The sequence below is a fragment of the Cervus elaphus genome, chromosome 30, assembly GCF_910594005.1.
Source record: "Cervus elaphus chromosome 30, mCerEla1.1, whole genome shotgun sequence".
In the NCBI taxonomy this organism is placed as follows: Eukaryota; Metazoa; Chordata; class Mammalia; order Artiodactyla; family Cervidae; genus Cervus; species Cervus elaphus.
The window spans coordinates 77167266-77190782 of NC_057844.1; the positions used below are offsets into that span (position 1 = coordinate 77167266).

Below are 23517 nucleotides of genomic sequence, written 5' to 3' on the forward strand. Positions count from 1 at the left end.
TCCTCTGAATTTGAGTAAGTCCATCACTTTTGAGCAGGAAGGCATGCTTTGGTCTCAGTTTCTTGATCTTTATAATGGGAACACTACCCCATTCTCTGCCACATCTTCCCCATGTCTAGCCAACTTTCCTTCATCCTTTGGCCTTTAGCTCAAATGCCATCATTTTTTTTTTCCATTGAGAAAATTTTTATTGAAATATATTTGACATATAATATTGTGTGAATTCCACATGGACAACATGTCAATATGATCCATTTTTATATTGTAGCATCTTGACTAGATCAGATGCGTGGAGTTAAGATGGAAGTAACTGGCAACCTTTCCTCCCTTTATATTCCTGATTTTATTTTATGTCTGCTAGCCCAGTGATTCCAAGAGCAGGGATCATGTCTCCTTAATTCTCTGCTGCATCTTCTTTACTGGCACAGAGCCTGACACCTAATAGATGCTAAATCTGTGTTTGCTAAATGAGTAAATGAACGTGTGGTTATTGTCACAACTGGAGAGAGAATTTCCTAAGTGACTGGCACCAAGTAGGTGCTTCGCAAGTGACACTCATGATTTTTCAGTGCCATTGACACTGGAATCACACGTTGCATCTTCTCATACTCAATCCATGGGGAAGAACGGGGTGAACTTGGAACAACTACAGTCTGAACTGTCCAAGTCAAGAAAAAAATGTGGTGTGATAAACTACTGGCCCGAACAACGAGAAGCATGACACACTTTTTAAAGGCTTAAGGAAATGAGAGATCCATAATTTAAAACGCAGGATCAAAAGTACAAAAAAGTGGTCCTTAACTCATTTTGCTTGCCCCTTACAACTCATACCACAGACAGTCCAATAGTGCACTTTCTTGAAGAGCAAGGGGTGAAAAGGAATTCCCTCCTGACATCACCTAACTCCCCCGTTCCTCTTCTTATCTCTGGGGATTATCTCATCTGTCCCTTTAATGTCAGCCAGCCCAAAGAGCCTCTTGTCAAATATTTCTGGGGCCTGCACTTGAAGAAAGGAACGATTCTCTCAAATCTGTGAACAGGACATTTTTCTTTCTTTCTTTCTTTCTTTTTTTTATGTCAAAATAAACCATCTGCTTGTACAACTGTTTCTAATTACTTCCCTGCCTAGACTCTCCACTTGAGGGGTTTGGTACCAGCACCCCGCCCAGAGCGCTGCCGCCCAAACCCTCGCAGGCAGCTCGTCCACGCCCTCGCAGCTCCGGGTAGAGCCCGGGTCCTGCACGCCTGGGTGTTTGCGAGTCCGTCTGCCTGGCCGTCTGCTGGGGGCACCTCTCCCCGCTCGGCCTCCCTGCCCCCCGGAGCCCCACCTCGCAGCCGCGCTCCAGCCTCTGCAGCCTGGAGACTCAGCATGCGTCCCGCAGGCTTGGGGAGCATCTTGCTGCTGGTGTCCGCCCTTCTTCTGCCCGGGGGGCTGTCAGCTGTTCCGCAAAGCTTTTCGCCGACTCTGAGGTAAGTCTGGTTTGTTTTTCTTGAAGACAGACCTGCCCTGCCTTGCGTGGCGGGACTCAAAGCTCCGGGATGGCTGCCCCAAGCCAAGAGCAGTTAGGAAGTTGGACGCCAGATCAACTGATTTTCAACCTGTTCCGATTTTTCTTCCATCTATATTGTGTATTGCCTTACCCCTGTTCATTTGCCCTTCCTTGGGAAAAATACAATCATCGAATACATTTATCATTCTCTCCTATCCCAATACGTATCAGGAGGAATTTTCTGCCAGGCCAGGTATACCTTTGTGCTCTCACCGCCTAGAAGGCAGAGCGTGGGGCTGGCATTAACATTTTGCATGGCATTTTCAAAGAGAATTGGAGGCACATCTCGATAACTAACCTTGTATGCTTTATAGTTTATAAGTATTTTATGTTTTAAAAGTATAGTTTATAAGTATTGCTTATTGCAACTTGAAAAAGCTTTATGTCCTCTGCTATCATAACCTGTATGGTTCTTTCTATGTAACCATCTCTCCTTTTTCATAAAACAACTGCCCCTGGCCATCAGCTAGCAACAGGACTTTTGAAAGAGAACTGAAAAGTCAGCCAAGGGTCAGACTTTGGATTAATTTTGGATTAATTTGCATTTAATCTAAATGCGCTGTGTAAGGTTCGGTGGCAGACCTCCAAGGGGCAGGCCCGGATCTTCCAGTTCACCTGGAAGACGGACCTCTTCTTCGGCGGGCCAGGTCACCACTTAGACATCTGTGGTCATTTCTCCGGCGATGACCAGTGGATGGCAACAGCTTGGTCCTCGGAGAAACGGGGGAGGAGGGGGTGCCCAGGCTAACGATCCCCAGGGGGTTGGCGGTCGGTCTCCAGTTCGGGATCTGGGTGGACCCTGGGAGGCCGCGGCGGCGGGGCGGGTGGGGTGGGGGGGGGTGCTCGGAGCAGAAGGGGCAGTGCCTGGACGTGACCGTGGCCCCCGCTGTGGTCTGTCGCCCCTGCAGGAGCGGCCCGGGCGCCGCCGCGTGCAGGCTGTCCCGGGCCGAGTCGGAGCGCCGGTGCCGCGCGCCCGGGCAGCCCCCAGGGGGCGCTCTGTGCCACGGCCGCGGCCGCTGCGACTGCGGGGTGTGCATCTGTCACGTGAGCGAGCCCGGCGTGTACTTCGGGCCCCTCTGCGAGTGCCATGAGTGGGTGTGCGAGACCTACGACGGCAGCACCTGTGCAGGTAAGGGCGCGGCGCCGGCCCCCGCACGCGCTCCCCAGGGGCCTCGGCCCCGCGGGGGAAGGGAGGCTGGGGACCACCCCATCCGCGTCCTAGAAGCCACCGCCGGGCGGGGCCTGCCTTCCGCCAGTCGGTTCTGGAATCACGTCTGTTAACCCCGACCTCCGCCCCAGGGCCCAGACTTCAGTGGGAATAGTATTTGCCAAGGTTCACTCGCTCGATCACAGATCTCAGCCTCTACTGTTGCTTCCTCCTTACAGACCAAACCTCCCCGCTTCCCCGTAAACGGAGTTGTTTCGCTGGGCTCTCCACTCTGATCACGCATGTTGATCGTAATATTTGCAGAGTGGAAGCCTCTGTTTGTTTTAAATGGAAGGGTAGCTGATCGACAGTGTGGTGTTGGTTTCTGACCCGTGTTTTCTTTCTTTACCGAGGAAGCGCAGGAGAATCTTATTTTCCTACATTCTAGGGAAACCCACTGTGTTTTTGATTGTGGATTTGCGCTCTCATAGGCAGCGTTTAGTTGACACGTAGTGGCGTATATCAGAAAACTGTACACCAAGACGAGCAGGCCTGGATTTTCTTGGAAGCGATGGCTTCTGTATTGTTTTCGCTGCTCCCATTTTTTGGCTTCAGTGCAGCTTGGTGTTTTGTAAGGGTGGGGTGAAAATAAACTCATTTCCTTTGCACATTTTAAAGGAGTGATTTGCGTTCTCATACTAGAAGAGGTCAAGCTATTTTTTCGAAGGGAAACACTCCTAACGTCTATAACCAGTTTCACATCACTGCGCCGTTTGCTTGGAGCCAAGAACCTCAATCAGGCCGTTGTGAATGATCCAGGCCCTCGGTCAGTGAAAGCACATTCTCAGTGCACTTTTGTGGGAATACACACAGTGCGTTCCCACCAGTGTTTGGCAGACTCATAGGAAAAAAAAAATCCACTTATTTTACCCACAGTGTAGCTGAGAATGAGAGTCCAACAGTAACAGAGAGATCAAGCATGAGTTTATAGCAAGATTTTTTTTTCTTCTGTGGCATTTGGGCCTAGAAGCACAGGGAAGGGAAAATACTTAATACGCGGGCTGTTTGTGAAAAAAAAAATAAGTCATGTAAGTAACTTGGAGGGCCACGGGTGCTTCTGCGTGTTTGTTTAGCCTTGGAGGCTGCAGTTCAACCCTTTAAAAGTATTGAATGCCACAACTTATTTTAGCTTGTCAGTCACACGTGCTACAGTGCTATTAAGGGCAGCCGTTTGGAATGAATGCTAAGTATTGTCTAATATTTCTCTCCAAATTCAACTGTTACCTGGCTTCCCTGGCTTTGATTGCCTCTGGCAAGGCCTCCTCAATATCGTGAGTTCTGGACACATTTTCAGGGCATTTTGCATTGTTCTTTCATTGGAAACATAAGAAGCAGGATGCAGTTTTCATCCAGTAAGCTAGTTCTGGTTACCAGTAGCCTGAACTCTCCTTTTAAAGAAGTTGATCGGTTTCCTTTCTGTTAGTTAAAGGGTAGCTGTGGTATGTTTATGTACTCCTGTTTATCTCCCATGGAAAATGAGTTTTTGTTTCGTCCCACGATCTTTGTCACTACATTCCTTCCATCCTGGTGCAAAATGCAGTGCTGAGTCATGCATGGTTTTGTTTGCTTGTGTGTACATTCCTGCTTCTCTATATTTAAGACTGAATGAAAGAACCGTGATTGTTTCCAGTCCTCATCTTTCTGACTGTTGCCCATTGATGCCGGCCCGCGGGGCCTGGTGTAGAATCTGCCCCTGCAAAGGCACTGGCTATATTTGCCGGGTCAGTGAGGACAGCCTCACACACAGTCTGCCTGGTTATCTTGCCAGCTTGCCCGCTTGTTCTGTGCTTCAAGTTTAGCTCCTCCATTCTGTCTGCAAGAAATGATTCCTATGTTCTCGCCAGTAAGAGAGAAATATGGGCTTCCCCAGTGGCTCGGCAGGAAAAAGAATCTGCCTGCAATACAGGAGACACAGGAGACATGGGTTCAATCCCTGGGTCAGGAAGATCCCCTGGAGAAGGAAGTGGCAACCCACTCCAGTATTCTTGCCTGGGAAATCTTGTGGACAGAGGAGCCTCCTGGGCTACAATCCATGGGGTCGCAAGGAGTCGAACATGACTGAGCACTCACTCAAGATAGAAGCATAGCAGGTTGTCTTTTATGTTTTATATGCGTCTGGGCCTTGGTCTCTGTGATAAGCCCCTATCGGTGATTTTCAGAAAGAGAGGAACTTCCAGAGACTTCCCCCACCTCTGTGAAGAAAACACAGTTCTGCTCTGGCAGGGTATCATAGAGTGGTTAAGACTGTGGGCTCTGGGAGAAGTATTCCAGGATATGAATCCCACCCTTAACATCTGTTTGAGTTTGGGCAGTTACTTAACATTCCTTAGGCTTGATTTCTTCATCTGTAAAATGGGAATAATAAAGTAGCTATCTTAGGGGATTGTTGTGAGGTTTAACAGATGCAGGAGACTTAGAATACTGTTTTGCATAAAGTCAGCACTCAGTACACATGAATATGCTTGTATGTGTCTATGTAACATTATTTTGGGATGCACAGAAGGTGAGCTAGGGTGAATGGATAGAAAGAGATGGATAGATAAAGAGACTGGCTTTCTGTTTGTTAGTCAGTTGATACTGTGAAAGCAATTTAGTTTCTTTAAAGTCTTGGGGGTGGGGGGGGCCTGTTATTGATCCAAAGTTCAAAAGGTCAAGCAAGGACAGCGATTTTGACTCAACCTGAGAGGCGCTGTGGGAGATACACTGTGCTCTTTTCAAGTTAAGTCCACTGGGATTCTTACACCCTGACTCACAGGAGACATCCTTATTTTAAATGAGCTGGTTGGGAGTGAGGACGTTCACACGCGATCACAAGTGTTCTGTCTCTCCCAGTCTCCACTGGCTCCTGGCACATGGATCTTCCTCCAAATTCCATAGCATAAAGATCTGACTCAGCGATTGTTCATGTGGGTGTGATGGTCTAATGAGGAGTAAACTCATTTTGATGAAATATTTCTTTAAGAATAGTCAGATGTTTGATTCTGTAAAAACAAACTTTTGGTTTGGACTTCAGGATATCCTGAATAACCCCCTGGGTACCTGTGATTACACTTAAAGTATTGGTTTCTTAAACATTTTTCCAATCAGTTTTTGAAATACATCACGTAAAAGAGATTCCGTTTTAGGAACTTGGAAAAGCTAATTAAATCCATTGTAGTCAGTTCTATAAAGTGCTATTGAATGGCAACCCACTCCAGTGTTCTTGCCTGGAGAATGCCATAGACAGAGGAACTCGGTGGGCTACAGTCCATGGGTCACAAAGAGTCAGACACGACTGAGCAACTAACACACACATGCACACACACATGCACACACACACATACATAAAGTGCTATATGGCCTTCCCTGATGGTTCATTGGGTAAAGAATATGCCTGCAGTGTGGAAGATGCAGGGGACTTGGGTTTGATCCCTGGGTCAAGAAGATGCAGGGATCAAACCCATGAATCACATGGACAGGAGAGCCTGGAGGGTTACAGTCCAAAGGGCGGCAAAGAGTTGGACACGGCTGAGGACTAAGCACTCACACTTGCACACACAAAGTGCTGCATATTTGCTAGACTCTCTGTTTACTATGAAAGATGTGCTATTAAAGATGTTGTTGTGTAGTTGCTTAGTCGTGTCTGACTCTTTGCAACCCCATGGACTGTAGTTCACCAGGCTCCTCTGTCCATGGGATTTCCCAGGCAGGAATACTAGAGTGGGTTGCCATTTCCTTCTCCAGAGGATCTTTCTGACCCAGGGATTAAACCTGTGTCTCCTGCATTGGTGGGCGGATTCTTTACCACTGAGCCACCAGGGAAGCCCTGTAAGATGTTGTAAATAAATGTATATGTATAACTGAATCACTTTACTGTATACCTGAAACTAATGGGACACTGTTCATCAACTGTATTCCAACATAAAATGAAAAGGTTAAAAATAATAAAATGAAGGTCAGTTAACTCCTAAAAAAAAAAAGGTGCTACAAAAGATGAGAAATACACGACAGCTTCCCACTGAGTGGGGAGGTTCAGAGAAATACCAAATGCCTATAAGGCAAGGAAGAATATAATTTCTATGCATTTCTATGAGGGTTCCATTAAGGTAGGAATTAAATATCGTGGTTTAAATTCTGGAAAAATTGTAGCACTTGACATAAATCTTTTAGTGTAAGGAGGTTTTTATTCCAAAAGGTGGACAATTGGAATTCTGAGTGAGGAAAAATTGAAGAAATGGTTGAGAGGCAGAAATAGATGTGGGTGTGTTTGGACAAGAGTGAAGGGCTCTGGGGCTGGCTTCACTGGAAATTAGGGCTGTGGGAAGCCTAGTGGAAGATATATTGAGAGCTGTAGCTGGACATCTGGCAGAGAGCTCTGAACCTGAAGGTGAAAGTGAAAAGTTAAAAGTGAAAGTTGCTCAGTCGTGTCCGACTCTTTTGCGACCCCACGGGCTATACGGTCCATGGAATTCTCCAGGCCAGAATGCTGGAGTGGGTAGCCCTTCCCTTCTCCAGGGAATCTTCCCAACCCAGGGATCAAACCCAGAACTCCTGCAAAAGAATTGGAGGCAGATTCTTTACCAGCTGAGCCACAAGTGAAGCACGCTGAATGTGAAGCCTGTGCTCAATTAGACAGTATGTAGGACCCATGAAGCAGTTTGAATGTGGGAGTTTGAACATGATTGATGGTCAGTGCTTTGATTCATGGAAAGTAATATGGTGCCTGGGGGCCCAGCAGGTTGGGATAGACACTTGATGGGGAGGAACTCAGGTTAGATCGTGTTTAAATACTAGTTTCCCGGGGAGAGAATAAGGATAGAATTATGAGGCATTTTAAAGACTGCTGGAAGATAGAATCATATGCTTTAGTACTCAGGGATGAGTAAGATGGGGTCAGTGACAGAACTGATGGAAGAAAGTCAGGAGAAAGAATCAGAAAACTCATCAATGGTGAAAAGGCCCTGCTAAATTAAAAACACTTATTTTTTATCTGGAATTGCTGTGAAATGAAGAATGATTGCTTGTAGAATGAGTCTGGACTTTATGGCACTTCTGGGGTTAGCTCGGAATCTTGTCTGAATTGTTAACTCGAGTTAGCTTGTTTCTGTCATTCATTCCTGAGATAGTCGTTTGATTTCTCTGAAAGTTAGTTTCTTTTTCTGGAACACCTTTATGGATATAAAGAACTTGACATTCTGCAGGATATTATTCAGAATAACTTTTAATCTTTATGTATAAGTACATTTAATATCTATATAATTTAAAGATTAATTTATTCAGTTCAGTTCAGTCACTCAGTCGTGTCTGACTCTTTGTGACTCCATGAACCGCAGCATGCCAGGCCTCCCTATCCATCACCAACTCCCAGAGTTTACTCAAACTCATGTCCATTGAGTCGGTGATGCCATCCAACCATCTCATCCTCTGTCGTCCCCTTCTCCTCCTGCCCTCTATCTTTCCCAGCATCAGGGTCTTTTCAAATGAGTCAGCTCTTCACATCAGGTGGCTAAAGTATTGGAGTTTCAGCTTCAGCATCAGTCCTTCCAATGAACACCCAGGACTGATCTCCTTTAGGATGGACTGGTTGGATCTCCTTGCAGTCCAAGGGACTCTCAAGAGTCTTCTTCCGCACCACAGTTCAAAAGCATCAATTCTTTGGCACTCAGCTTTCTTTATAGACCAACACTCACATCCATACATGACCACTGGAAAAACTACAGCCTTGACTAGATGGACCTTTGTTGGCAAAGTAATGTCCCTGCTTTTTAATATGTTGTCTAGGTTGGTCATAATTTTCTTTCCAAGGAGCAAACATCTTTTAATTTCATGGCTGCAGTCACCATCTGCAGTGATTTTGGAGCCCCCCCAAAAAATTAATTAATATATTTAATTTATTCAGACTATGAAACATCCTTATAAGCATTGATTTAAACACACATGGTATGAAAATACTTAAAATACAAGGAAATATCCCTAATATGGAAGCATTAGTAATTTTTTTCTGGCAGCTATTTCTGATGTCTACACTGTTAAGAAGTATGAGAACTGTATATGATTATTCATGAGAGCTGGGTTTTCTGAATCCTTATAGTCTGTCCTAGAACTGTTGGACCTACTTGCTCCTCACAATTGCATTTTTCTTAAAAAGTTTTTTTTCAAAATTGGAATATAGTTGTTTTACAGTGTTTCTACAGTACAGCACTGTGAATTAGCTATGTGTATGCATGTATCCCCTCCCTCCTGGACCCCCCTTCCATCCTCCCATCCCACCCCCCAAGTCATCACAGAGCACCGAGTTGAGCTCTCTGTGTTATATAGCAGCTTCCTGCTAGCTCTCTGTTTAACATGTGGTAGTATATCTATGTCCGTGATACTTTCTTAGTTCATCTCACTCATCTCACATGCCCCCCCCCCCCACCATGTCCACAAGTCCATTCTCTACATCTGCGTCTCTATCTCTGCCCTGAAGATAGGTTCATTAGGACCATTTTTCTAGATTCCACATATATGCATTAACATACGGTCTTTCTTTTTCTCCTTCTGACCTACTTCACTGTGTATGACAGACCCTAGACTTATCCACATCTCTACAAATGACCCACTTTTGTTCCTTTTTACGACTGAAGAAGATTCCATCGTATATATGCACCACATCTTCGTTACCCACTCCTCCGCTGATGGACATTTGGGTTGCTTTCAAGTCCTGGCTCCTGTAAAGAACACTGCAATGAACATTGGGGTACATGTGTCTTTTGGAATTGTGGTTGCATTTTTCTTAGATAATTGAATAACTGTCTCCAAGCCTATTTTGTGGAATCACTCCTCGGTTTTTCTTTCTTAATCGTCTTCGGTTTTCCACCTTGCTCCCCGTAGCTGCAGTTCTGTATCCGAAGAGTCAACCTGCCCTGGATTATAGAGTGCTGGGGTACATGTTTATTGTAAGACATCCACATCGTAAGTGGCGCTGTGCGGTTCAAACCTGTGTGGTTCAAGGATCAGCTGTATTTAGTGAAACATACTACACGTTCTAGAGACACTAGGGTGGGGTTGTTTAATCACAGGAATGTGAGCCAACTTAAGACTGAATAGTGATCATTCTAGTTCTTAAAACTCCGATTTCCAGTCCCGTACTTCAGTCCTCTCCCTGATCGCCAAACTTTTCTTTCTCTCACTATTCATCATGTTTATTTCATTTCCAGATACTGCTCATTTGGGGCAAGGAGTTCAGCTATTATTTCTATTATCTTGTTTCTTGGTCATTCACAGTCTTTGAAGTCTTGGTGTCTAGTCTAAGAGTTGATATCTTTAGGTATTAATGTTATATATATATTCACTTTTTGCAAATCTTGCTTTATAATGTATATGTACTTATAAGTAATATAAATACCAAGGCCTGGGGAAGTTCTCTTTATATATCTATATATATATATTCTGATTGCCAGTTAAAGCATATATATGTGTGTGCAAATATGTATTTACTACCTTAAGTTTATACACATATGTTAAATACATGTGAATACATAAATATGTCTTCAGACGTATGTCTGCATGTGTATGTGTTTATGTCATGTATGTGAGTATTAATACATGAGTATATGCACAATTGCATTTACCTATGTGTATTTATGTATGTGTGTGCATCTAAATGTACCACAAAGACACACACATGTAACCCCTCTTTCTGAAAGACTGCTGTCTGCAGAGGGGAGTCCATTCCATTTTCAAATCTTTGCAATGGTAATACTTCTGGTAGAAGAGGCACCTTGGGTTGTTACCACATTTGTAAACCAATAGCTTATTGAGTATCTTTGCAACACTAATACTTCTGATAGAAAAGGCACCTTGGGTTGTTACCACATTTGTAAACCAGTAGCTTATTGGGGAATACTTTGGGTGACTGCCTCTTCAAAACATCTCATGAAGACAGTGGGAAGTTACTTGGTTGGCTCCTAATTTGGTTGTCTTTTGCACTGTTCAGTCAAATAAACGTTATTAGGCTGCTGAAGTCACATTTGAACTCCGATTCATATTTGGTAAGAATGAATGAATGAAAGTCGCTCAGTAGTGTCTGACTCTTTTTGACCTCATGGACTGTAGCCCACCAGGCTCATCTGGCCATGGGATTCTCCAGGCAAGAGTACTGGAGTGGTTTGCCATTCTTTTCTCCATGGGGTCTTCCCAACCCAGGGATTGAACCTGGGTCTCCTGCATTGCAGTCAGATTCTTTACTGACGGAGCCACCAGAGAAACCCCATATTTGGTAAAGAAGTTCTCTAATTCTAATACTAAAACTTTGTTCATAGACAGGAGTGAAAAAATGACTCCCTTTCCTACTTTTTAAGTGAAAAATAGTACTGCTTTTGTCACTAACATATTTTTACTCTACATACATTTTAAGGAGAATTTGAAAATTCCTCAAGGCCCCCTGTTCCATGATGAAAACGTGAGTCCAGGGTTAGATGCAAAATCACTGAGGATTCTTCTTATAGCCGGCAGTCCTAAAACTATAAACCAAATCATAAATTTTCTCTGTCCTCAAGGCAATAATATCTTCTTGTCTGGTTTGCCTATAGCGATAAATTCTACTATTACAGAAATTTGATTTCCTGCTTAGTTCATCTTAATTTTCTAATCATACCTCAGCAGGGAGAAACAAGGAAATAAATAAAATGAGATAAATCAACTTTTATGTCTAACTGGACTGGGCTTCCCAGATGACTCAGCAGTAAAGAATCTACCTGTAACAGGAGACACAGGAGATGTGGGTTCAGTCCCTGGGTTGGGGAGATCCCCTGGAGGAGGAAATGGCAGCCCACTCCAGTATTCCTGCCTGGGAAATCCCGTGGACAGAGGAGCCTGGCAGACTACAGAGGTCACACAGAGTCAGACATGACTGAGCACAGGCACGAACGTAATGAGAAGACAACTGGATTAGGAGACAGAAGAAATAGATGGAGGTGTGTGGGGAGACTGAAAGGGAGCTAACTTGTAGGAGGAATTTGGTTTAGCTTTCTCCCTTTCTTCCTGCCTAGAATGCGTGTGGAATTCCAGAAGCCTGTCTTTAAAGTTGAAGTATAGTTAATTTACAACATTGTGTTCATTTCAGGCATACAGCACAGTGGTTTTCAGATGTGAGTGTGTGTGTGTGTGTGTGTGTGTGTGTGTGTGCATGTGTGAGTGTGTGGTTTTTTTTCTGTTCTTTTCCATGATAGGTTATTCTAAGTTATTGCATATACTTCCCTGTTTTGTACGGTAGGACCTTGCTCTTTATTTGATATATATAGTAGTCTGTACCTGTTAATCGCATACTCCTGTTTTATCTTTCCCCTTTGGTAGCCATAACTTTGTTTTCTATGTCTGTGGATCTATTTCTGTCTTGTAAATAAATTTTTGTGTGTTATTTTTAGTTTTCACATGTAAGTGAGATGTAATATTTGTCTTTCTCTGTCTGACTGACTTCACTCAGTAGGATAATCTCTAGGTCCATTCATATTGCTGCAAATGGCATTATTTCATTCCTTTTTATAGTGGATATTTCATGTTGTGTGTGTATATTTATATATTATTCCACCTCCTTTGGGCTTCCTTCATAGCTCAGTTGGTAAAGAATCCTCCTGCAATGAGGAGACCCCGGTTTAATTCCTGGGTTGGGAAGATCCGCTGGAGAAGGAATAGGTTACTCACTCCAGTCTTCTTGGGCTTCCCCTGTGGCTCAGCTGGTAAAGAATCCACCTGCAATGTGGGAGACCTGGGTTCAGTCCCTGGGTTGGGGAGATCCTCTGGAGAAGGGAAAGGCTATGGACTGTGAAGTCCGTGGGGTCGCAAAGACTCGGACACGACTGAGTGACTTGCACTCACTCACCACCTCCTTTTATTGCCATGTATACTTTAAGTGCCTCCAGATAGAATGAAATTCAAGTAAGTTAAATACGTATGTGCCGTGTCTCCCCTTCAGTCTTATTGTTAATTATAGCCTCTTGTTAATACTAAATTCAGGGTGTATACATCCCTAGTTTCCCATGATTATATAAATATGTGTTATAAACACATATAGATAGGTTGTTTCCATTCCTTTTTTCTTGCTTTTTTTCTTTAAGAATAGATCATGGCCCACAGTCTAGTTTATACATGTATGATTAAGAATTTTCATAAGTATATGATGTGCTATAATATGAATGTGTTAACTTCATTAGACTGTCTGCCTTTTGGTGAACACTCTGGTTGTTTGAAGTTTTTGTTATTTTTGTGTTTTTTGATATAGAGACTTGAAAGAGCATTCGATTTAAAATTGCTCACACACAGTCATACTTATACACGCACACAGCTCTCTAGCACTGTGGCTCTTGCACAAGCAAGTACACGCAGAGTGAGTCGGGTTCCGAGACACGTGAGAGGGTATCTCCAGGCAACAGAAGTGTGAATAAAAGTGTCTTCCTGTGTTGAGAATCTTGGCAAAGGGAAACTTCAAACAGGGTGGAACCGGGAGATCTGAAGCTTTTGTCCTTTGGGAAATTTTGATTCCAAGCCCGGTCTGGGATTCAAGGTCGTGAGTCACATCTGAGAAGGGGGAGGAGTACAGTACTGCGGGCAGAGAGGGCCACGGGCATGTGCCAGGGCATTTTCAGAGCCCCACACGGGTGAATTCTCAAGCTATTTTCCATTAACTCTTAAATTGATTAAGATTGAGAACTGCAAGAAGGTTGCAAATCTCATTTTCTTTGGAAAAGAGTGCTTTGTCTTTTCAAGGATCACATTTCCTGGCAAATAAGAAACTCTATTTGGTAATAGAACTCATTCTTCTGTCTGCTCTAAATCATCTTATTTAAGGCTGGCTAGAATGATGGCTTTGTAAAGGGGAAAGAAAAATAAGACCTTGATAAGAGTGCTCGCTGGTCTGACCTTGTGTCGCCTCAGTCTTAATTTATGTGGTGGGACAGATTTCTGTGCCAAAGTGCCTATCATCCTAATCCTACGTGATCGCTTGTTCGAACACCAAATTGTTCCAAGTCAACAGTGACCCACTCCAGTTTCCTGATTTATTATTTTATCTGGATATTTCCTAGGAAAAGGCAGGCTAAATTTTTTTCTTAAAAGGGGCCAGTGAGTTAGATATTGCTTAGAAGCTTCTCTTACAGCAGTGCATGAACGTACATTTGTGATTTAGCCAATGAGAATAAGGAGCCAAAATCAGGAAATCAAAAAGCATGGTTAATGTATTTCCTAATTGGTCATTATTGCTCTTTCAAAGCTGTCATTTTCTGCTGTGCACAACAGTTAAGACAAAACTAGTCATTTCTCTAAACAAAATGACTTGGCCATTTAATTAAACCCTTTCTTCTCCAAAATACAGAAGACAAGTTATAGACTTTCTTCTTTTTTGCTTTCTTGATCAACACCATTATTTATATAAATTTTAAAAGCAGTATTGATGTGAAAATAACTCATCTTTAAGAAAGAAAGGACATTTTTAAGAAACTAAGGAAATATTTTTTTGAGAAAGAAAGCAAATAATTGATTTGTTAGCTGTGTACTAGATAGACTTCTTTTGATTGCTTCCTTGGATAGATTTGAGTCCTAAAATTAGTGTTGTATTAGTAATACAAAAGAATAATAGAAAAATATCAATTTACTTTTGAGCATGCTTTGATGGAAAATATTTTCATACATCTGAATTCATTCACTTTGCTGACAAAAGTCCATATAGTCAAAGCTATGTTTTTTTCCAGTAGTCACGTGCAGATGTGAGAGTTGGACCATAAAGAAGGATGAGTGCTGAAAAATTGATGCTTTTGAATTGTGGTGCTGGAGAAGACTCTTGAGAGTCCCCTGGACAGCAAGGAGATCAAACCAGTCCACCCTGAAGGAAATCAACCCTGAATATTCATTGGAATGACTGATGCTAAAGCTGAAGCTCCAATTCTTTGGCTACTTGATGTGAAGAGCTGACTCATTTGAAAAGACGCTGATGCTGGGAAAGATTGAGGATAGGAGGAGAAGGGGATGACAGAGGGTGAGATGGTTGGATGGCATCACTGGCTCAATGGGCATGAGTTTGAGCAAACTCTGGGAGATAGTGAAGGACAGGGAAGCCTGGTGTGCTACAGTCCATGGGGTTGTAGAGTTGGACATGACTGAAAGACTGAACAACAATGAATTTATTCACTTCTTCTATAACTTGAAAAAGGTGGTCAAAATTATTATTCTTCAGGGACTTCCCTGGTGGTCCAGTGGTTAAGACTCTGTGCTTCCATTGCAGGGGGTACAGGTTCAATCCCTGACTGAGGACCTAACATCTCACATGCAACACGGCACAGGCAAAAAGTTTTATATATATATATATATATATATATATATATATATATAAATAAAATTCACTATCATACTGAGTAACCGAAGAAGAAATATGTCCCCAAATCAATAGGTAGCTTCTCTTCAAGCATATTAAAGTTGTCCTGAGACAACATATTTAGGGGAAATTGTTCAGTTGCTGAGTCTTGTCTGACTCTGCGACCCCATGGACTACAGCACACCAGGCCTCCCTGTCCATCACCAACTCCCAGAGCTTGCTCAAACTTATGTCCATTGAGTCAGTGATGCCATCCAACCATCTCATCCTCTGTCGTCCGCTTCTCCTCCTGCCCTCAATCTTTCCCAGTATCAGGGTCTTTTCCAATGAGTCAGCTCTTCGCATCAGGAGGTCAAAGTACTGGAGTTTCAGCTTCAACATCAGTCCTTCCAATGAACACCCAGGACTGATCTCCTTTAGGATGGACTGGTTGGATCTCCTTGCAGGCCAAGGGACTCTCAAGTCTTCTCCAGCACCACAATTCAAAAATATCAGTTCTTGGGTACTCAGCCTTCTTTATGGTCTAATATATAGGGGAAATATTTTCATGAGTTTGGAGTCTTGAAATGAGAACCTCATTATTCAGGGACCTCATTTTTCCATTGAAAATATATCTTGAGTTTTTTCGTTTTTTTTTGTGAAGAAGCAGATTGTGCCTCTCCTTTCTGTCTTATGTCAGAGATAGTGCACATAAAAGCTCAAATATTGGGCAGGAGAAAGAACATCTCATTCATTTAGCATCAGAAGAAGTCCAGGTATCAAATCACTGAGACTAAATTACTCACACCAACAAAGAGCTTTTCTCTCAGCTGTAATTGAAGTTCTTAGAGTGATTGCATTTAGCACTGAGTAAGGATTCACTGGAGTCAGCAATAGGGTAAACTCTTTCACAACCTTTGGTTTTCCTTTTCTATAAAGTCAAAAGAAAACATAGAAAAAAAGAAAAGAAAACATAGGTAGGAGAGTTGAATATATATTTCTTAGTTTCATGGACATGAACTAGTATTATTTTGTGTATTACCCATTTTGGATAGTATGAATAAATCAACTTAGATATTATTTTTGCTCTTATAAAATTAAGGTGTTTATAATATGAAATCCAGAAGTTCAAATACATGCATTTTAAAATATATGTATGGCATTTTTTAGATCAAAGGGATGTGAATTGATGGAAATGCACCAGGAGAAGAGAAAAGTATATAGAGAAAACTGAACAGTTTTGATTAGGTCATCATGAGCATTTCCTTTGTGCCTTGAAGGTGGGCATATCAATCTTTGTATCCTGATATGCGGGTTCTGGGACATGCTACATCTATCACTCATCAACCTGCCTGACATGTGACATTCCTGAATGCTTCTATCTCAGACAGCCCTGCTTATATGCTGGATGAAGAATTTTAAGGCTTTTGAGGGACAGTACACTAACTTGTTACTAATAAAGCCTTTCTGTGCATGCATATACGTGCGCTCAGTCATGTCTGACTCTTTGCCCACCAGGCTCCTCTGTCCATGGGATTTCCCAGGCAAGAATACTGGAATAGGTTGCCATTTCCTTTTCCAGGGGATCTTCCTGACCCAAGGATTGAACCCAAGTCTCCTGAGTCTCCTGCATTGGTAAGAGGATTCTTTACCACTGCGCCACCTGGGAATTCCAATAAAGCCTTCATCGATTTTAATAATCTGTCCTTTAGGAGAGCTAAGTGAGAATGTTTGGATAGAATGGACATGCAGAGGCAGACTGCTCTGGAAAATGCCTGGGAATTGGAGTTAAAAAACAAAGCAAGCTGCTTGTTCTTTCTCCAATATTGTTGTTCACTGTGTGTCCTTGTGAAAGTCACTTAACTTCTCTGAGCCTCAGTGAAATTAACTTTAACAAGCATTTATTAACTATCTCCACAAGAATGTCTAAAGAGGTACTGGGCAACAATAGCTATGCTCTGCTGTTTGTGCTCTGTGAGGTGGATACGTAGGTGGGAGTTGAGGAACTGATGGTAATAATTTTCTCAGTCATAGGATTTAACATAAATATTTGAATATAGTGATTCTTCAGTGGAATTAATGGATTGATGCGATTGTGACGATCTGATATTTAGATCTAACTTGGGGGTCATTATGTTTCCTTTTGAAGTGTAACCATGTTAAATTAATTACATGGAAGCTTATATTGGCATCTTGAGGATTTTTATGAAGGGATGAGAAAATTTAAAAGGAAAAAGCAAAAATGTATCTAGAAACTAATATTCAATGAAGGAACTCATATCGTTCTCATAAAAAGGAATTCCTTAAATATAAACATAATGTTCTGTGTGTCAGAGGGGAAGAGTTCCTTTCCACTGTACTTAAATATACAAAATCTGTCATTTTATGGCATCTTCCAGCTGATCTTTGCATAAATGCACGCTCCAAAGGCCATGGTGGTAGTGGTGATGGTGGTTTAGTTGCTAAGTCACGTCTGACCCTTGTGACCCATGGACTGTAGCCGCTCCTCTGTTCTAGAATTTCCCAAGCAAGAGTAGTGGAGTGGGTTGCCATTTCCTTCTCCAGGGGACCTTCCCATCCTAGGGATCAAACCCTAATCTCCTGCATTGCAGGTGAATTCTTTACCACTGAGCCACCAGGGAAGCCCCCTAATGCAGTAAAATACAGCAATTTAATGAAAACCAAAGTATTGACCCATTTCACCATGTAAGCAAATAGGTTCAGTGGCTGTCTGTTTCCATGTGCATGTTCAGTAAGCCATTTATCTACTTTTTAATTAAATTACTGTCTTTAATTTTCACACCTGTTCTGCCTTAGAAGAGTATTTTATGTAGCATGATGTGTTTGGTTTTTGGATAAGCTATTTTGGGACTTTCTTTTACATCCTGAGAACTTCAAAAAAGCATTGGAATAAGTCTGTGTATTTGGTATTATTCAGATTTCTGTTATTTAGATTTTAAACAATGGAGCTCAATTTGTTTAAGAGGAAGAGAGAGTGTAAACAGTTTTAAATTGTGTGAGATGTCAGTACCACCAGTGGTTGGCCAGTGAACCATTGTAAAGTAATTGGCAGCACTGTTATATGTTTAGCTCATTAATTTAATGCAGAATATATTTCGTGTTTCTAGTGAAGAACTGTAGGTCCTTTAGGGACTAATTTCTCTATGAAGTTTGATTGATTCTGAAATTAAAAATACTTAAAGTTTTATTGGAAGTCAGTATGAGTATAAATATTTTTGACAAAAATGTATGTAATTATTATTTATAATAAGTTATTTGGTGTAAATTAGTCACCAACATTAAGAGCTAAAACTGAAAATGGACCACTTTTTCATATTTAAAGACTTATAGACAGATATAAAATTAGAGATACAGATCATTGTGTTGTGTGTGTGTAATCACTATGCCATTTGTTGGTTCAGGTACCAGCTATTTATGGAGAAACTACTTCGTGGTTAGTTGGGGTCTTTGTTTTCAGTCACTCAGTCACTCAGTCATGTCCTACTCTTTGTGACCCCAAGGAATGCAGTATGCCAGGCTTCCCTGTCCTTCACTGGCTCCTGGAGTTTGCTCGAACTCATGTCCATTGAGTTTGTGATGTCATCCAACCGTCTTGTCCTCTGTCATCCCCTTCTCCTCCTGCCTTCAATTTTTCCCAGCATCAGGGTCTTTTGCAGTGAGTTGGTTCGTTGCATCAGGTGGCCAAAGTATTGGAGTTTCAGCTTCAGAATCAGTCCTTCCAGTAAATATTCAGGACTGATTTCCTTTATGATTGACTGATTTGATTTCCTTGCAGTCCAAGGGACTCTCAAGAGTCTTCTCCAACACCACAGTTCAACCACATCAATTCTTCGGCACTCAACTTTCTTTATGGTCCACCTCACATCCATGCATGATTACTGGAAAAACCATAGCTTTGACTAGACGAACCTTTGTCCATAGAGTAATGTCTCTGATTTTTAATGTGTTGTCTAGGTTTGTCACAGCTTTTCTTCCAAGGAGCAAGTGTCTTTTAATTTCATGGCTGCAGTCACCATCTGCAATGATTTTGAAGCCCAAGAAAATAAAATCTGTCACTGTTTCTATTGTTTCCCCATCTATTTGCCATGAAGTGATGGGGCCAGATGCCATGATCTTTGTTTTTTGAATATTGACTTATAAGTCAGCTTTTTCATTTTCCTCTTTCACCTTCACCAACAGGCTCTTTAGTTCCTCTTCACTGTCTGCCATAAGGGTGGTGTCATCTGCATATCTGAGGCTACTGATATTTCTCCTGGCAATCTTGATTCCAGTTTGTGCTTCATCCAGCCCGACATTTCTCATGAAGTACTCTGCATAGAAGCTAAATAAGCAGGGTGACAGCATACAGACTTGACTTACTCCTTCCCCGATTTTGAACCAGTCCATTGTTCCATGTCTGGTTCTGTTGCTTCTTGACCTGCATACAGGTTTCTCAGGAGACAGATAAGGTGGTCTGGTATTCCCATCTCTTTAAGAATTTCCCACAGTTTGTTGTGATCCACACAGTCAAAGGCTTTAGTGTAGTCAATGAAGCAGAATTAGATGTTTTTCTGGATTGCCAGTTTATTAACTGATGGATATGTGTTAGGAGCCAGAAGACTGAACAGTTATACTCTTGAGCTCAACTCATTTTCTCTACAATATCGCATCCAGAGAAGCCTCTACTTATTGAAACATGTATTTTTATTTGTGTTTATCTAGCACACCTGGACTCTTTAAATACAGGTTACCATTTCATTAGGATTGTGGAAGATGAATGAGAAATAAAATGATAGGTTGTATGTTAAACAAATGCTAGTTGCAAATCTTGTTATTTTTACTGTATTCAAAGTAAAATAAGATCTGTCTTTTTCATTATATTCCTTATGTATACATAATTTCCATTTAAGTTCATAAAAAATAATATTCCACATGAAAATATCATGAACTTTCTATTATAAGAAAAAGAAATCTAAGTATTAAATAATTTTTGAGTGTACCTCCAATATTTGATTAATAGATGTGATGGAATTTAATTGTAGCACAGTATGATGTAGGAATAAACCCTGAATATACTATGAAATCTGTATTATTCTGTATAATAATTTCTTCATGGCTTCCCTTCATATACTTTTCAGTGTATGAATACTTAAATAAGATGGAATAATTCAAGCTTGTATGGAGGGAGGGAGATGTCTTTCAGATGTGCTGGCGTGTCTGACTCTTTGGGATCAAATGGACTGTAGCCCACCAGGCTCTTCTGTGCATAGAATTCTCCAGGCAAGAATACTGGAGTGGGTTTCCATTCCCTTCTGCAGAGGATCTTCCCGACCCAGGGATGAAACTCTGGTCTCCTGCGTCACCTGAATTGACAGGTGGATTCTTTACCACTAGTGCCACCTGGGAAGCCTGTCATTTAGGTGCTCGTGGGTTTATCAGATCAGACAGTTTTCTTGGGTCCAAATACTAGAAAACCCAACTCAAATATGCTTAAGGAAAAAGAAGTTTGCTGGTCTACTTAATTAAAATATTTAGGAAATGGTTCCCAAAGTGTGGTACAACTGGGAACTTGTTAGAAATGCAGATTCTGAGGCCCCACCCCAGATTTACCTGCTCAAAAGCTCTCACTCTGGGGCTTAGCCATCTGCTTAAACAAGGTCACCATGTTGTCCTGATAACACAGTAAATTTTGAGAGCCACTGGTCCAGGCTGGAATCTGTCTTTAGGTGCAACTCAATTTCTTGCTTGAGGGATCGTACCAGGACCTAAATGTGGGTTGTAGTCCCCAGGGACAGCCCCATCTCCAAGCTTCACATGGTAGCCAGTGGCAGCTTAAAATGCAAGCCTTCATAGCATGTCATCCAGTGGACAAGAGAAATGATTTTACCTTCACAGTCTTCAGTACCAGATGGAAACCTGTGTCCACATGAAGAATGAAGAGAGCTAGAAATGGAAACTGTATGGATCAACATATGCAACATGTTTTTCTTTTATGTAAGTCTCTTTAAAAGAAGAGAGTCAGAGGGAGAAAATATGACTGCAATAAAGACAAAAAGATGAGCTACTGGAGAAACAACAGGAGATGAGGTGACTGGGGATATGAAGGCTATTTGAGGAATCGGGAGAAATGGTAAATAATATAAATCTGCAACATGGGGTTCATATTTTAGAAGGCTAGACCCCTTGCAGCTTTAAAACTTCATAAGCTGTTCAACTGTCATGTTTAATATTGTAAAATAATGATAATTTTAATCATTCATGCTATTGCTATTCTCAGTGGCTGCATTACTATTCATTTATTCAGTCAATGCATGTTTAGCACTATGAAGGCAGTAAACACACACCCAGTATTGCTCATTTACTTAGGTTAGTTTTACACAAAAATATGACTATATTGTACCTTTCAAGCGTCAAGTTTTTTAAAAAATGTTTTCTAAATTGCATCAACCAAATGATAAAACAAAATCTAAAATTATGTAAAGAACTACTAAAATGCATTCTTAGGATCAATACTTTATAATACAATTTTCTTTATAATATTTCTTCATAAACCTTGAGTTTGTTTTATGGCTTCTAGGCTTTTCCAGGTTTTTGATGACCCATCTTATTTTTTGTTTGTATATCTCAGATGAGAACAAATCAGATTTAGCATATTACTCAAGCGCATTAAATTTCAGAAGAGAAATGTGTAGTTATAGCTGCAAGGCAGGTGTTGTGATCCTGTCAAATTGCTCACACTAATTTCGAGCCATGTCAGGGAGGTTGCTGGGAGACGTAAGAGGAACACAGGAAATTACAGGGAGCCTGTTGATAACAATGTGTCCTTGTACTGTGACCTAAGGTAATGCCTAACCTGTCACATTACCAAAGCTCCAGTTAAACCAGAAGGCCTGTATTGGAGGTTTGAAGTTCCCAGGTGGCGCTAGTGGTAAAGAACCCACCTGCCAATGCAGGAGGCATAAGGGACTGGGATTCAATCCCTGGGTCAGGAAGATTCCCTGGACATGGGAATAGCAACCCACTCCAGTATTCTTGCCTGGAGAGTCCCATGGACAGAGGAGCCTGGCAGGCTATGATCCATAGGGTCCCAAAGAATCGGACATGACTGAAATGACTTGACATGCATGCATGTTTTGGAAGTTTACACCAATATCACTGAGAAAAGAAAATTAGGATGATTCTAAAAATATGGTTGTAATTATTGAAAGTTTAGCAGTGAAAATATGGATAATATTGGCAATTTTAATTGTGATGACAAAAAAACATTATTTTTAAAATAAATATATTTGCTGCTGCTGCTGCTAAGTCGCATCAGTCGTGTCCGAGTCTGTGCGACCCCATAGACGGCAGCCCACCAGGCTCCCCTGTCCCTGGGATTCTCCAGGCAAGAACACTGGAATGGGTTGCCATTTCCTGCTTCAATGCATGAAAGTGAAAAGTGGAAGTTAAGTCACTCAGTCATGTCCGACTCTTAGCAACCCCATGGAATGCGGCCTACCAGGCTCCTCCATCCATGGGATTTTCCAGGCAAGAGTACTGGAGTGGGTCGCCAGTGCCTTCTTTGGAAATATATTTGATGTATAGTTAAATTACTTTGGTTGTATTTTCCCAGCTTGGTGACCATAAGAATTCAGTTCAGTTCAGTTGCTTAGTTGTGTCTGACTCTGCAACCCCAGGGACTGCAGCACGCCAGGCTTCCCTGTCCATCACCAGCTCTCAGAGCTTGCTCAAACTCATGTCCATCGAGTTGGTGATGCTATCTGCCAATCTCATCCTCTGTTGTCCCCTTTTCCGTCTTCCTTCAATCTTTCCCAGCATCAGGGTCTTTTCCAGTGACTCAGTTCTTTGCATCAAGTGGCCAACGTATTGGAGATTTAGCTTCAGCATCAGTCCTTCCAGTGAATATTCAGGACTGATTTTCTTTAGGATGGACTGGTTGGATCTCCTTGTAATACAAGGGAATCTCAAAAGTCTTTTCTTCCAACACCACAGTTCAAAAACATCAGTTCTTCAGCGCTCAACTTTCTTTATGGTCCAACTCTCACATCCATTCAAGACTACTGGAAAAAACATAGCTTTGACTAGATGGACCTTTGCCGGCAAAGTAATGTCTCTGTTTTTTAATATGCTGTCTAGGTTGGTCATAGCTTTTCTTCCAAGGAGCAAGCATCTTTTAATTTCATGGCTGCAGTCACCATCTGCAGAATTAGCTGTGATGTTTTCTATCATTGGCTTCCTAAGGCTGTCGTCTAGGGAAATGCATTTTATAGGTGTGTGTCTTTAATCAGTGCCCCGGGTAACTGTCAAGCTCAGATATATTGGCAAAGCGCTAGCCTAAAGTAAGAGTTTCATTTACTTTTCAAGAAAATGAATACGGGGAGCTCGTAGACATATATCCAATCTCAGCTTGTGAATTTTGTTGTGTTGCTGATCATTGAGTGTCAGAAAGAAGGTTT

General features: G+C 41.8%; 1 protein-coding gene across 2 annotated transcripts in view; it reads left to right on the top strand.

The window, feature by feature from the left end:
• Nucleotides 1–1147: 1147 nt before the first annotated feature.
• Nucleotides 1148–23517, top strand: part of ITGBL1 (integrin subunit beta like 1) — a 211905-nt gene continuing 189535 nt past the window's right edge. Inside the window, exons 1-2 of one of the 2 annotated variants that reach the window (XM_043891530.1) lie at nt 1148–1470; nt 2459–2679. In XM_043891530.1, the coding sequence (XP_043747465.1) occupies nt 1370–1470; nt 2459–2679 (322 nt within the window). In that variant the 5' untranslated portion in view covers nt 1148–1369. The remainder of the gene's footprint in view (nt 1471–2458; nt 2680–23517) is intronic. The other variant, XM_043891531.1, reaches the window with a different exon arrangement.